The following is a 16,774-nucleotide window of genomic DNA, read 5'->3' as shown; positions in this document are numbered from 1 at the left end:
CATTTTTCTGTACAATATTATTTGTGATGATGTTTTCTTTCAAAATAAAGTTATAGTTAGAATTTATAACACAGAATAACTATATAAGGAGATAGAAATACCTAATCTACTTAGGTGTTTTGGAAATTTTTGAAGCCATATGACAAATGGAAGCCAAAATGATATTCTGTTTTGATTTCTGGCTCCTACTAAGAACCACTAAAACTTTTGATAGTATAATACTGCCAATGATTTGATGCAGTTGGGAATGTAGTGCTCACAGATTGACCAATTTGTTACTAATTGAGATGATTATTGAAGAAATCTAAAGTCATTACACACAGTAAATATTGTAAAGTTTCTTCAAGCCTTAAGGTTACAAAGGAATTTTAATCTATTTGCTGACTATACTTCATTATAAGTCTTTATAAGTAAGTTTTAATTAGCATATAGTACTCAGAAATAAATCGGAATGCACTGGGTTGAGCTATTTTGGCCTTTTACTGCTTTAAAAAATAATTAGCCTACTTTACTCTTCTTGCTCCGTGATCTGTGAAAGAAAAAAAATTTGGGCATGTAATATTCTGTTCAAAATCTTTAGACAGTTCTTTAAAAGTAGTATTAAATAGCTGGTATGATCTTGTGCATTATATCTTAAAGTGAAGTTGACACTGTTAATGCAGATTCCTATCTATTCCCTTCTCAAGTATTTGTAGCTTCAATTTCTTAACTTTATGAACTACATTATCTTTATGAACTACATTATCTTTATGAATTTTTCCAACAAATTCTTTTATGCATTAGCCCTTTCAAGACTGGTAACTATAGGAAAATACTTTTTGACTGTCTTCTAGCTCTAAATTCTTCTGTTAGAAATTCTGCCATCGTGGCCCCAGAAGCAAGTGAGTCCATTTTTTTGTTTTTGTTTTTTGTTTTGGGAAGAGTGCCATAAAACATTGGAGTTGCTGGTGGCAGGAAAACATTGAGAGTTACAAATTCAGCAGAAAATAGTGTTGTGTTGATTTTTGAAAGTCCTACATTTCTAAGTGGTGTTTATGTTTTGAGAATCCTAAGGCTGTTTTCCAGACCTTTGCCACTCAAAGTGTGGTTGGCAGTTACAGAGCAGAACTTTTCAAACTTAATGTGCATATGAATTCTCTGAAAATCTTGTTAAAATAAAGATTTAATATGTATGGGGGTGGGACCTTGAGATTCTGCATTTTAACAAGCTCGCAGTGTAGATGCTGCTGTTTGGTACACGCTTTGAGTAGTAAGGTTCTAGAATTCTCAGTATCTCAATCACCTATCTTGATATATTTTAAAAAGTTTTGAAAAAGCATTCTACTTTATTCTGATACTTGATACTTAAACTAACCCCTATTAGAGCAAAGCACTTGAGCTCTTTCTGTTTCAGTTTTACGTGTATGAATTTATACTTACTACTTATATATGACAAGTTTAAGCAGATCCCTCCATATTAGTCTCATCTTGCACCAACAAAAGTGAGATTTTAGAATCTGCAAGAGAGAATGCCATATAGTGTAATGGCTAATAGAATAGAGATTCTGGGTTTCTGATCAAATCTACCACTTACCAGGCTTATGACCTTGGACAAATTACTCAGCTCTGCATAGCCTCAGTCCTCAGGTTGCTGTGATGATGAAAAAAGATAATCCATTTGGTACCATGCCTGGCGCTTAGCTGTTATCAAGAGAAAGGCAAGCAGGCTTTGTGAAAATATATTAGGATTCTGGATAGAGAGTGAAATGATCTGAAGTTGAGAAGGACTGCTTTAAGGAGCATTGGGAATTGAACTAGAGGACACCACTTTAGGAGCACTTATTTATTCTACTCATCTTTTCTTCTGTGCTTCTTTTCTCTTGTTCCTCTTCATTACTTTCAGGGAGCTGAAAAGAGTCTCAAAGTTTCCTTCTCTACTTTCCTGTCCCCAAAGCTAGCACACAGCTTTTTTCTTAAGAGTTTTTATTGCTAGTCACAAGGGAGGAAAAATAAAAGATAGAAAAATACCTTTTTTCTTTTCATTGTACCCCTCTCCTCATTTAGATGTATCTGGGAAAGATAAAGACATACACATAAACACACTCATATGTAAACCTAAGGCTTAAGTTTATTCTAGTAATTTCATTTGGGCTGCCAAGCTTGACTCTATAAGCAGGGCTGCTTTTATTTATTTAAGCTCAAATACATTGTTCATAAGAATGCTTTTATTTAGGATTTTTAAAGAGAAGTAAGCTAAAACAACAGTTTGATTTTGCAGTAGAATGTTTTAAATGATGAAAAGATGCTGTAGATACTGTACATTTTCAATGAGGGCTGCAATACATAATTTCCCAGAAAGTTTGCTGTTGATTTTGATCTGGGGCACTAGTTAAATGTTTAGTAATAGTAAATCATCTAGATTTATTATGAAATACGTAATAGTTGAGAACACAAAATTGGCTTGAGTAGTTCACCACTATGTAAATATTTTTCTGAGTGAAAAACTTTTAATTGCCACTTCCGCATTCTCTTACAGATTTTCAAGGAAAATGACTTTAATTAGAGTCTGATAGTTATACCATAACGTGTATAGTTGCAAGAAAATAAAGACTTTTTTGCCTTGCAACTTTGCACCCTTATTTTTATATCTTTTTTACTTGTGTCTTCTTTCAACATACAAATATATAAATGTCAAAATATATATATACACACACACACATATATATAAAATTTGAAGCTAAAGGTAACTTTTACATTTATACCAGTAAGGTTTAACATTAATTTTAGCATAAATGGGGAGTGAAGAGAAGATGGTAAATAGCTTTCCATTTCTGTGTAACTTATGTTCATATGCATCCATTTAATTAACTGAGATAAATATGAAATGCTTTAAGTTATATATAAATAATTGCCCAAGTAAAATTTTCTGCCTTGAATAATGTGTTGCTTATATTCAGTTTTAATAATGGAATAAATTTGGCTTTTATCAGAACGTATAATAATGTACCTATTTATCTCTAAATTTAAACTTCAGCATTATGTGTTTTTAAATATTCAGCAATACCAAGCAGACTGTTTCATCTCAAGTTTATGTAGTTTGTAGTTTCATGAAAAATAGTTGTAGTGTGTCTCACGATGTAATTATTCCTTTTAATATTACATATTCATTACATATCAATAGATGTATCAATTGGTTTAAATATGGGATACTGGTAGCTTTATTTTTCTCATTGTAGTTCCTTGGAATATAGTACAAGTAGAAGCATGTTTATTTCATTTACAATGTACATCAAAAAACTCTGAAAAGACTCAAAATAATGTGTCTATATAAAATTTTGGATGTTTTGAGAGACATCTGAGAAAAAGATAAAATAGATATGGCTCATATCCATTGTGAGTTGTATAATTTTGTAGTTTTTTGCTTTAAATTTATAATTATGTCAAAACTGCATGTAATATCCTGGGAAGGTCTGAAATGCTGTTAAATAGTATAGGATTTGACCTTAAGTGTGAAATAGATCTTAGATTTTAGTGCACTCAGCAAAAGGTTGTGGTCACTAAAAACTCTGAAGTTCCAAGCGATTCCTGAGTATGTGTTGACTTTCAGTTCTTAATTTTTTTTTATTGAAGTATAGTTGATTTACAATGTTGTGTTAGTTTCAGGTGTACAGCAAAGTAATTCAGATATAAATATATATATATATACACACACATACTCTTTTTCAGATTCTTTTCCATTATAGGTTATTACAAGATATTGAATATAGTTATATAGTAGGTCCTTTTTTTAAAAAAAAATGTCTATAATCAGTTTACTTTTTTTGTTGTTGTAGAAGTATAGTTGATTTACAATGTTGTATTACTTTCAGGTATACAGCACAGAGATTCAGTTATATATATATATATATATATATATATATATATATATATATTCTTTTTTCAGATTCTTTTCCCTTATAGGTTATTACAAAATATTAACTATATTTCCCTGTGTTATACCGTAGGTCCTTGTTTGTCTATTTTATACATAGTCATGTATGTCTGTTAATTGCAAACTCCTAATTTATCCCCCCCCCTTTCCCCTTTGGTAATCATAAGTTTGTTTTCTATGTCTGTGAGTCTGTTTCTGTTTTAGAAATAAGTTCATTTGTATCTTTTTTTAGATTCCACATACAAGTGATATCGAATGATATTTGTCTTTGTCAGACTTACTTCACTTGGTATGATAATCTCTAGATCCATCCATGTTGCTGCAAATGGCATTATTTCATTCTTTTTTATGGCTAAGTAATATTCCATTATATATATATATATGTATATATATATATACATACACCACATCTTCTTTATCCATTCATCTGTCAATGGACACTTAGGTTGCTTCCATATCTTGGCTATTGTAAATAGTGCTGCTTTGAACATTGGGGTGCAGGTGTCTTTTTGAATTAGAGTTTTTGCCTTTTCTGGATATATGTCCAGATCAGTTCTTAATTTTAAGTGTAAAGAAGACGGAACCATAGAAAGATCTTGAATCTTCAGGTTTCATTAGTTAAATTAAATCAAATCAATTCAAGATATTTATTGACTATCTGTTACATGTTTGCATGTTAAATCCTGGAGAGTGGAGGTGGGTATCCTTTAGTTAGTAGACCAGGTGTACTCCTACAAACTTTGGAGTCAGAAGAGTTTGTTTTGAGTGCTGCCTCTTCCATTTACCAACAGGTGATCTCAGGCAAGTTACTTGACTTTTCTGAGTAGTTTTCTAAGTATTTCAAACATTATCTTACTTAATCCCAAGAGCCACCCTATAAAGTTAACTTGATGGATATTATCATAATGCTCAGAGAGAGACACCTACTTCCCTACTTTTAGTGGGTAGCATGGTGTAGGGGAGACAGGTGAGAGCAAGGATTTTAAGGTTAGACACGCTTAAATTTGAATTCTATGGCTAGCACCTTGGCCATATTCCACATATGTTTGAGGCTCATAGAAATAATCCTACCTGTCTCAGAATTGTTGTGGAGGTTAAAGGAGGTTAAGGGCTTTCTTACTGCTTTATCTCTTGTTCCTGCCACATAATAGGCACTCAATAAATATTTCTTGAGTAAATAAATATCTGGCATAGTAGACATTCATGAGAGATTCCTTCCCTTCTTATTCTTAGTCTATTCCTCTATTCCTGCCTGCCTCTGGAACTATTGAACTTGAAACCCAGTTTGTGTTTAAGGTTTTGTTTTGTTTTTAAATTAATCTGCTTGATTAGGTATTTAGGGTTATAAAAAGGACAAATTTACATTTTTTTTTCAAATTTACATTTTTAAATGATTTTTTTTCAGTAGAAGGGAGATCCCTGAAAACCTTGAGTATGCATGAACCTAATTTTTTGGTTGTTATTAAGCTCCTCAGAGTTTAATGTGTTTTTATCACTCTCTGTTACTGGACTATTATATTTTACTTGCTGTAATACTAAAATGAATCAACCAAATACACACTCAAAGTAGCATAGACCATGATTTACAAACCTGACATGATCTTAAAATTAGAAATGTGGTTTTGTTTTAATTATCTATGTGTAGTGAATTAGTTTATGATATATATTTATTTAGCTTATTGACTGTCATTGAAGCCGGCTTTATGTAACTCTTTGGAAGTGCAAAAAAATTTTCCCCTTTATATGGAATTAATGTTACATATACATTTTTAGAGTCTTATCCCATTATATTAATACATACACATATCTAAGTATTTGACATCCTCCACTGGGCTATGAATTCCCTAAGAGCAGGGGCTATTTTGTTCATTCTTGTATTCTTGCTGCTTAAGTTTGTGCCTGTCAATAATATAGCTGTGTTGTGCTTATTGTGAGACAGGATACCTGGTCCTAATCAAGGGCCTCCTTAGGGACTTTTTTTTTTTTTTTTTTTTTTAAATTATTATTTATTTATTTATTTATTCATTCTTGGCTGTGTTGGGTCTTCGTTTCTGTGCGAGGGCTTTCTCCAGTTGTGGCAAGCGGGGGCCACTCTTCATCGCAGTGCGCAGGCCTCTCACTATCGCGGCCTCTCTTGTTGCGGAGCACAGGCTCCAGATGCGCAGGCTCAGTAGCTGTGGCTCACGGGCCCAGTTGCTCCGTGGCATGTGGGATCCTCCCAGACCAGGGCTCGAACCCGTGTGCCCTGCATCGGCAGGCAGGTTCTCAACCACTGCGCCACCAGGGAAGCCCTCCTTAGGGACTTTTATTTTTATTTTTGCCCTAGATACTTAGAACTTAAATTCTGCATAAGTTGCTTCTGCACTGTATGGTTGGGAAACAAATGTTATTTTGAATTTTTAATAATCAGTAAGATATTCAGTAATAAGTAAGGCACAATTGTTTTGAAAGATTTATTCAAAGTTAATCTTTGTATGAAAAGGTAGTAATCTTACTTGTGTTTTCCAAAGTCCTTGTAGCAGTGAGTTTAAAATTACCCAAATATTAATGAAAGGCATACTGTGTATAAAGCATTCTATACAAGCTTTTTATAAAGCATGTTTTGCTTAGGGTAAAGCTTTTTTTAGCCCTATGATATTTATAAAGGCAGTCTCAGAGTTTGTTTATCCTTTTTCTTAGAATTCTTATGATACCTATACTAGCAGTCTGATATCTAAATAATAGAAATCATGTTTAGGTGGAAAATCCAAAATTTTTCTTGTTCAATTTTAGTCTCTGAATGTGATTAATATTACTTTTCTTTCTTTTTATCTTTTTAAAAATCGTATTTTAATAACTGGTCTTAAGTGACATGCCTTTCTTGGTATGCCAAGCATTATATTCTGCCTTCTTTTTTCTTTGAAACAGACTTATTTGAAAATGTCTATGAGTCTTCAATGAAGAGAAGAGAACTTGAAGATCTGAAGGATAATATTGGCTTCAGGGGTCATAAGCCACTTAATAGCATCACTGTGTCAAAGAAACGCAATTGGCTATATCAGAGTACTCTGAGATCTTTTAATTTGGAAGAAGAAAATAAGAAATGCCAAGATATAAGTCATTTATCCATCTCACCCGTTTCTCTACCTAAACTGCAGCTGTCACGACCTTTCCTCAAATCATCTGAAGAATATTGTACATATATGGTGTGTAATGCTACAAATTCTTCATTATCAAGAAACTGTTCATTAGACTTTAATGAGGAAAATGATGCAGATGATGAAGGAGAAATATGGTACAACCCCATTCCTGAAGATGATGACTTTGGTATATCAAATGCCTTGAGTTTTGGGGAGGCAGACTCTGCTGTTCTGAAGTTTCCTGATGTCGGTTTGAGAGTATTATCTGGTAGTGACCTAATGAAAGGAGAGCAGCACACTGAAGACTTGCTGTGCTCTTCTGAACACACAGGCGATGTTCAGACCACACAGTCAAATGAAATAAATCCTATAGATTCCACCTATTCCACAGAGTTTGTGCAGCAGTACAAGCAAAGGCATGGACACAAGACACAAGAAGGTATAATAGTAGAGGAGAGTCCCATGTTGAGATCTCCTTTTGCAGGTAAAGATGATCATATATCTCCCTTTTCTTCTTCCATTTTTCAATTCTTTGGTAGTATCTAAAACTAAATATATTATTACAACAAGCACGTTCCTAAGTTGACCAAAGGAAGTATTTGGACAATTCGTTTATATGTCATCTTTTTTTTGCTTTAGTTTGATCAGAAAGGTTATTTACCTAAAGTGGTATGTTTTCTTTAGCAACGTTGGCAGAAATCTGTTGAGAAATAGGCAAAGAGAATGGTTGAATTTCAAAATAATTTTTTGATTAAGAAATAGGAAAGTTTAAGTATTTTTAATATGAATGACAATTTTATGATCATCCTAACACAATTGTGACTTGTTTTTTTGCCTGTTAACTTCTGGATGTATATATATGTATCTTTTACCTAGTTGCTGACATAGTGGACTATTTTTGGGTTTTGTTAATTTCACTTGCTGTCTATATTTTGTATTGTCACATGTAGATTAATGTTATGATTGTTTCCCTATTTTTATAGTATTTAATTGAGTTGATGTGCCCTAATCTGTTTGACTGGTTCCTTAATGTTGGGTGTTAATAGAATCTTTCCACTACTGTTGCAGTGATCTTTATCATGATCTATTTTGCTTCATTAGGATCGATTACTAGTATCTTTACTTGGTCTTTTTAGCTGGTAACTATTATAGGTAATTTCTATATTGTATTTCCTGAAAGGTTTACCAATTTATAGGCAATTAACAATTGGTTAATTCATTTATTCAATAAACACTGAGTTTCTGCTATGTGCCAGTTGCTGTTCTAGATGCTGAAGGAGTGTGCCAGTTTCAACTGATTCTAGCCTGGTTCATAAATTTATATTTAAAGATTTTCATTTTATGCTTTCCCCTTACAAGTTGTAGCTAATCTGTGATCTGGTTAGTATAATTTTGGTTTAATTTTAAGTGATTGTTCAAATTGGTCATATTTCAGCTCTTGGATTTTATAAAAACAAAGCATTTTTAAAAAATAAATTCAGTCTTGTCTGCAGTAGAAATGGCTAACAAATACAGTATTTCATTTTAATAATTAGGTAAGGACTTCAGTAGGAAATATTTAATGCATAATATGTAAAAAAAGTCAGTATGTTAGATTAACTCTTTATTGATTTAATAAAACCTAGAGCAATTTCATATACTGGGTAGCTTTTTTAGGCCATGACAAAATAGATTGTAGACTACAGCAGGACCCTGACTACTATAGAATGTTTTAGACCAGGAAACCAGTAGAATTGTACTACAATTTACAGTACAAGGGAACGCTTTGTCTAGTTTATCAAACACTCCATTTCTTATTAGTTGCTTACCAGAAAAGCCCAGCAGGCATACTTAAAATAGTCCTTTCTCTATAAAGAAACTACTTTGTCAATAGGACACATTGAAGGGTGGAGGGAGAATACTATATTAATACTTTAAAGAAAGGTCATTTAATCTACTGATTTTTGAAATGAATAAACACTTTTTTCTCATTTTAATTGTCAAATGTAGTATTACATAGAGTAGCCTCTGATATTAGGGTCATTAAGGATCTTTATAAGGAATAATTAGATAAAGTATGAAAAATTAATTTAAATTTTAAATATTGGGATAATACTAACAGATTTTTACAAGTTATTTTCACTTTGTTCTATTAATTTGAAAACTTACTAGGAACAGGTTCAGATTTTTAAATGAAATTGATTAGTCTTTACATTCTTTTCTTGGGGGGGAATTGAAAGTTTAAGGTTAAATGGAATACTTTAACTTCTTAATAATAGTTGAGAAAAGGTATTTGAAAATCAGCTTGATGTATATGTATGGACAGAAAAACGTTTAAAAGGATGGAGAGACAGAAAGCGTAGTATTTTAGAGCATAGATTCTGAAAGCCTGTGTTTAGGTTTGAGTCCTGATTCTTCCACTTACCAGCTTTGTGATCTTAGACAAATTAGCTCATGCATGAGGTTCCTTACCTGGAGAATGGGGTGGTAATGGTATCTTAACTCTTAAGGCTATTATGAGAGTTAAATGAGGGTCTGCTCTTACTAATTATTAAATTAATTTTTCACACTTTGTCTAACTCAGTAAATGTTGGCTGGTATTATTTTTAATAATAATTAAATATTAATAATTTAATAATAACAATAGAAACTACTTTTAATATTATTTTCACCACAATATTTAGCATGATTAATCTCCTGGCAGTGCGGTTTTACAATGGTTAATCTCTTGGCAATGTGGGCTATTATTTACTTTATTTGTACTTTTTTGAATTTTTAAAAAAATTTTTATTGTAAACCTGAATAATTTTGACATTTAGGAAAAAATAAAACTATTTTTGTGTGGAGAAGAATTCGAAAGAATTTTAACACTTTACTCTTTATGAAAATTGAAAATTATAAGAAAACATATTTTATCTCTGTACTGTCATTTAATATATTAAAATTGCAAAGAAAGACCCTAATTTAGCTTTTGAAGTTCTACAGAATTATTGCATACAGATAATACAAGAAAGAAAATGTCTATACCGTTTTAAAAATTATTCAGTTAGGTTTATGATATTCATTATTCAGTTATTCTTGATTAACTAGAGTTCATTCTATATAATCTTTGGTGATATGTTCTAATAGAATTTTAGAACAAGAAGGGGCTCTTGGTTGTCAAAATTATACACTTGTTTGGTTTTTAACTTTTTTTTTTAGCCAGGAATGCTATGTGATGAAATTTAGTTTTTAGAGAATTGTGAATATAGAGGAATCATTCTTATATTAAGTAGAATTTATAAATAAACATATTAAAATAGGAAACATGTTGAAATTAATGTTTTAATATGTTAAAATGAACATTATGTTTAATATGTTAAAATGAATATTAAAATAGGAAGCTTTCCTAGTTTTCTCTGATATCCGCTGTTTACAGTTATAAATACATACTCACTGAAGTATATTGCAGTGGGAAAGATTTAAAAGGAACCTATATTACCTTTCCTCCAAAGCATCAGAATAGAAGGGCAGATGGAGAGGGAGATGTTTCTTTCCACCATGAGTCATTTGTAGATCTTGATATTCTGCTTGAACATGGTAATGGAGATTCATCTAAACTTTTGACTAAATCTCACCCTTAAGATGAGACAGGGAAGAATTTCTGTCCGTGTGAGAGCTTGTTAAGTTGGTGTTTTATAAAGTAAAAATAAAAGTAGGAATCAAAACATTTCACCTTATAATGTCTTTTATTTTCAAGGTCCTGGGATAGTAGCTGCTACAAATAAGCCTGATTTGGGAGTTACAGAACCATCTTCTACAAGCCCTAGCCCTGTGAAAAAAGGCAGTTCAATTCATTGGTCTTTCCCGGATAAAATAAAATCTCCACGAACTGTGAGGAAACTTTCCATGAAAATGAAAAGGTTGCCAGAATTTAGCCGGAAACTGAGTGTTAAAGGAAGCTTGAATTATGGAAACAGTCCAGATAATACTCCTTCCTTGTCTAAATGTAACTGTCAAGAAATTCATCATGCTGTTATTCTACCTTCTGGGAACACAACCACAGCTGCTAAGAGGAATGTTATAAGCCGGTACCATCTTGATACTAGTGTGTCTTCTCAGCACAGCTACCAGAAGAAAACCTCTGTGAGTTCTAAGTATTCCTGCAAAAGTGGTTACCTCAGTGATGGAGATTCTCCTGAACTTATAGCTAAATCTAGCAAACATGGATGTGAAAACAAATTTGCAAAAGGAAAAGAAATAATTCCAAATAGTTGCAGCAAGAATGAAATAGACATTGATGCTTTTAGACATTATAGCTTTTCTGATCAACCTAAGTGTTCTCAGTACATATCTGGGCTCATGAGTGTGCATTTCTATGGTGCTGAGGATTTAAAACCACCTCGGATAGATTCAAAAGATGTCTTTTGTGCAATTCAGGTAGATTCAGTAAACAAAGCCAGAACAGCTTTGCTCACATGTCGGACAACGTTTTTAGACATGGATCACACTTTCAACATAGAAATTGAAAATGCACAGCATTTGAAATTAGTAGTATTCAGTTGGGAACCCACTCCAAGAAAAAATCGAGTGTGTTGTCATGGAACTGTTGTTCTTCCCACCTTATTCAGAGTGACAAAGACACATCAGTTGGCTGTCAAACTTGAACCTAGAGGTCTTATTTATGTGAAAGTGACTCTTTTGGAACAGTGGGAGAATTCACTTCATGGACTAGATATAAATCGAGAACCAGTAATATTTGGTGTTGATATTCGAGAAGTTGTAGAGAAAGAAAATATAGGCTTGATGGTACCACTCCTGATTCAGAAATGTATTATGGAAATTGAAAAGAGAGGCTGTCAGGTATTATTTTATTGTGTTTCTCTACTGCCCCCTTATCTGTCTATTTGAGTAATAATTAAATTTATTTATAGTAAGTCTTGGGGGAAGGAGTTCAAGGTAAGTTAAAAAAAATCCAATTTAGACTTTTTCTCATTCCGATTCTTTATTTTTATTCCATTACTGTTTAGGATGTAATTTATGCCTTAACCTATGTTGTCAATGATTGAAAGCATGCTAGATGGTTCCATAATTTATGTTGTGATGCAGAGCTGCATGGTGTTATACCTAGAGATGAAGATTGCTTTACAATGGCATTCCTAGGAAAAGCCAGAGCTTATAACATAGGCTAAGCCTAATTCATTTAAGGAATGTTTCTGAATGGCTTGACATTCTTTTGGTAGAGAGTTCGACAGTGAATATTATAACCCTGTTTCACTCCTAAAATTAACTCCCTGCCCTTATTCCCTGTTCTCCCTCAGTTCCACTCTTTGGAAAGCATAAGCTTATCCATGTCTTACCTTTGGGATAGCATGTAGGATAAGGAGAGGTCCTACTAATAAAAGCACATCTCATTCTCTTTTCCTTTTAAAGAAGGTAAAAGCAGTTCATTAGAACAAACAAAAAACCTGGTGTTATTTGTAACAAGATATGTAAATCTTAACCAGTTAGTAGACCTTATCTTTATTTTCATTTATACATGTAGACTATGACAATGAGAAACAGTGTATCACTGAGGATATTAATCTGAGGTATAAGTAATTATTTATACTAATTTTTTGCAATACAAAATAAGCCTAAGCATCATTACGTTCTGAAGTATTTTGCTTTAGTGCTATCGAATTTATAACATTGATTAAAAAATATCGAGGATAAATACCACAAAATCTGAATTATGATTTCTTTATAAAAATGTAGAAGCAAACTTAAACTTAACCTACCTTGAATTTAACATGGAAATGATAGAAATTGCATAAGTTAGTGGAGTTTTATATAAAGGTACAAGAGACTTGGATTCTGGTTTCTCATCCATTATTGGCTGTGTGATATTGGGCAAGTCACTTAATCTCTGTGGGTCTTTTTTGCTTATATTAAATGAAAATAGATTCAGTAGCTTCCTGAAGCTGAGAGGTAGGACATTTGAATTTTTGAAACCTCTTTTCAGATATGTGATTCCATCAAGTCAAGTTTACGTTGTCTGGGTGGAAGTGAGGCCTTTAGTTTCCAATCCAACTTTTGGTCCAGTTACTTTTTTCTTAAGGTCCTCTGTTTTTCCTGTATTTTTTTTTTCCACGCAGCATGTAGGGAGGCCAGAGATTAGGCAGACTTTAAAGCTAATTATTTAAACAGAAACTTTTACAGTTGTATATTAAAATAAGTAACTCAAATAGCGCTGTACTTTTACAGTCTATTTTCTGAAAATATTTTATAAAGAGCAGGTATATAAGACTGTAATAACTGATTTTAAATGCCAAGAAAATATTTTTAGCAATGCTTTTTATTTCTATACTTAAAGTTTAGAAAGATTTATTTTAATAAAGAATTATTTCCTGTGAAATAAAAAGTAAAAAAATTTTACAGTTGTATGTTTGGAGCTGTACTTTTTCAACACCTTTTCTTGTTTTGTCCCTTTTGCTTCTCACTGTTGCACCCCAACACACACACAGAAAGAGGCTGATTGTGCCTGCAGTTTACAGAGCGGCATACTGCTTAAATTTTGTTTACCTCTCTAGTCAGTAATTATTCTTGTTTTTTTACAATGAACATCAGGTTTTGATAGTCAAACAAAAAATCTTTTGTGATATCTTCGAAATACTTTGAAGGCTACTACCACCTATCTTCTGCTTCCAATGGGAAAAATTAGTCCAGAAATCATCCTCATGGTCCATCCGGTTCAGATTCTGTCCTCAATAGAGGCATCAAGCATGTACTTCAAGTGTTTGATTCAAGAAGTCAGCCTGGTAGGGATATATCCTAAAATATCCCTTCCTGACATATCTATATTAGCTCTTCCTTCTTTTATTCACCTTTAAAACTATATTTGTAATTGCAGCTTTTGGGATAACATGTTCCATTAATTTATTACTTGCTATTGAAGTATTGCTTTCTTTAATTTGTTCTAGGTTCATCTCTTTCTCAAGTTTAAGAGGATACATCCTTATGAGATTTTGTGACACTTAAGTGTGCTTACACCAGAAGGGCTGTACTCAAGTTAGTTTCTTCTCATGTGGTAGCATTTCCTTTGATCCTGTTTAATATTTTAGTTTCATTGTCTGGATCATCTACTGTTCTACTTTTCTTTCTTGTGATGATGTGAATGTACCATGAATGTGGATAAGAACAGGAAATTTGAATTTTCTTTCCAGTACCTTCCTCGATTTCCCATATCATGTTGATTCTTTTGAATGCAGCAGCACCTTGAATTACCTTCTCTTAGAAATAGTTGTAGGTTCTTTACTATCTTTCAATTAATACTTAATGCTTGTCATCACAAGTATTTTGGATAACATTTCCATGTATCCATTACTGACGCTTTCCTATATTGAGACCCACTTTCTGTAGTGTATTCTATCAGTTATTTAAAAACTCAGAAGAGGTTGTCATAAGTAAACCGGGAAATTTCATTTGCATTCTTCCTCTAGATCATTTTTAACATTTTAAAGTGATTCCTAGTTCAAATCCTTGGGGATTGCACTGTGTGTTTTCACCTTATTTCTGTCTTGAAATTATTTCTTTATCTGTAACTTCTTTCAATTAAAGGTGATTAAACTTCCTAAATAGTCTTTGGTGTGGAAGTATGGGTGACAACCGCTTTCCTCAATTTTCTTGCAGGTTTATCCTTTTAAAAAACTCCAATTGCTTAATCAGGCATGTTTTCTCTTTAAGATACCATGTTGACTTCCTCTTAGTGAATTTATACTGAACTAACAGTGTTTAAAAAACAAATCTTTTTAATGTAGGTTGAGGGGAGAGTGAGTGGTATCTTTGCATCTTATATACATTTTGAACTAGAAGTTTTATTTTACCTTTAATATACTATTTTAATTGAATTTCCTTCATTGCTTTATAATCAATTAATTTGGTAAGTTAAAAAATCCTAGATTTATTTTTATTTCTTCCTCAGAAACTTATTTTTTTTTTTTTAAAGATAACTTTACACAAATAGTATACTGGAACCTTATTTCAAAAATATACTTTTTTTGAATAAATAAACCGAGTTTTAAAGAGATTAAGTACCTGCTCAAATTCACCAAGCAAGGAGTGATAGTGTGGGGCTTTATGAATCCAAAACCCTAGTTTAACTGCTGTGCTGTATTACTTCAGTCTAGAGCAAAAGATGTGAAAAGGCACCATCTTGGGGCATGGAGATATTGTTTGAGCATATAAAACTAAAGAGTAGGGATTGTATCTTTGCTTAAGATATGATAGCCAGCATTACAGAAATCACAGTATATTGTTCAAATTTAAAGGAAAGAATATAATTTTTTATTAAACTATATAAGTATAATCAGTATAGTCTATGGTGAGATTTCAAAAGCTATGTTTGAGATATTTTTAATTAAATGCCATCAGAACATATTAGATTGCCAAGTTCATGTGATTTATACATACTGCACTATAATATTTTCTCTTTATCCAATTTACCATAATGTGGCCATAATTTTACTTCTAGGTAGTTGGCCTGTACCGATTATGTGGCTCGGCAGCAGTCAAGAAAGAACTTCGAGAGGCTTTTGAGAAGGATAGCAAAGCTGTTGGTCTGTGTGAAAGCCAATACCCAGATATAAATGTAATAACAGGTAATAAATAGATGTTATTTTTAAGTACACATTCTGGAAAGACTACATCTGCAGGAAAGAGAATTGAAATACTATTTTGTAGCCTAAATTTAATTTGGTTTTATTCTGCAGTCTTATTTTCCTTCTTTTACAAACACTACTGTGTTATTTTCTGTGGGGAGATATCAAGATATGGTCCCTATCCTCAAACAGCCAACAAGTGTTGGGAGGAAGAGACCTACATTAAATTAACTGTAGTAGCTAACAGAAGGAGAAGGGTACCTTTTCTTCATAGAGGGATAAATAAAATGTCATCAGAGTTCAGTTTGACTGGAGCAAACATAATATAAGGGGCATTGACTGTCTGGTTAGAGAATTTAGATTTATTTACTAGACAGAGGGGATCCATCAACGATTTTTGAGCAGGGGAGTGAAATCTTTAGAGATAGTCTTCAGGAATATTTATCTGGCAAGTCTGTGTGATGGACTGAAATTAGAAGATACAAGAGGAAGGAAAACCAGTTAGGAAGCCTTGGCAATAGTCTCAGCAAGGAGGTAATGAGATTGGACGGCATCTGGCAGCAGCAGCAACAGCAGGAAGAAATAGAATTGAAAGTATTTGAAGAAAGGGAGGGCCCAGACAATCCTGACTTTGACACCTGGTTGATTGGGTTCCATGAGCAGAAATAAGAAAGCTGAGAGGAAAGCTACTGCTTTCGGTGGAGAAATGTAGAAAAAGGTTATGAATTGGGTTTCTTTTTCAAACTTATATATTGAATTTGATGTACTAGTAGGAGATCTCAGTGGATATATCAAGGATATATCTCCTACAGCTAAGGAGAGGATGTAGTAGAATGTGAGGGATCTGCTGTTTACCCAGGTGATGAATGCAATCCAATGTATAGCATTGTAAATACACTTCTAATACCCCGACTGGTGGGGTTAGAAAACAGCAATTTGATGGTCATTGGCACTAGTTGTAATTAACGTCTTGCAGTTGTCTATAGAGTTTGAAAAGACAAGAACTTTGAGGCTCTCCAAACTTTGGAGGCAGGCAAAGAAAGAAGGAACAGCTAAAGAGATTGAGAGGAAACGGGTCAGAAAGTGTGGGAAACAAGAGACTACAGAGTGTTAAGGAAAGATGTGATGCACTGTCATTCTGTGGAGAG

At 32.8% G+C, this 16,774-nt stretch overlaps 1 protein-coding gene across 7 annotated transcripts in view; it reads left to right on the top strand.

Annotated features, from left to right (window-relative positions):
- SYDE2 (synapse defective Rho GTPase homolog 2) overlaps nucleotides 1-16,774 on the top strand; it is a 40,561-nt gene that overhangs the window by 4,209 nt on the left and 19,578 nt on the right. For 5 of the 7 annotated variants that reach the window (XR_005022347.1, XM_036872685.1, XM_036872676.1 and 2 more), the window contains exons 2-4: nucleotides 6,818-7,513; nucleotides 10,748-11,850; nucleotides 15,500-15,626. Coding sequence is in view for 6 of the 7 variants with exons in the window: in XM_036872685.1 (XP_036728580.1) it covers nucleotides 6,818-7,513; nucleotides 10,748-11,850; nucleotides 15,500-15,626 (1,926 nt within the window). In the remaining variant the exon portion in view is untranslated. The remainder of the gene's footprint in view (nucleotides 1-6,817; nucleotides 7,514-10,747; nucleotides 11,851-15,499; nucleotides 15,627-16,774) is intronic. The other 2 variants (XM_036872722.1, XM_036872714.1) reach the window with 2 other exon arrangements.

Source organism: Balaenoptera musculus, chromosome 1, assembly GCF_009873245.2.
Source record: "Balaenoptera musculus isolate JJ_BM4_2016_0621 chromosome 1, mBalMus1.pri.v3, whole genome shotgun sequence".
Classification (NCBI taxonomy): Eukaryota; Metazoa; Chordata; class Mammalia; order Artiodactyla; family Balaenopteridae; genus Balaenoptera; species Balaenoptera musculus.
The sequence above is the reverse complement of the archived record's forward strand: the minus strand, read 5'-3'. Positions and strand labels throughout refer to the sequence as shown.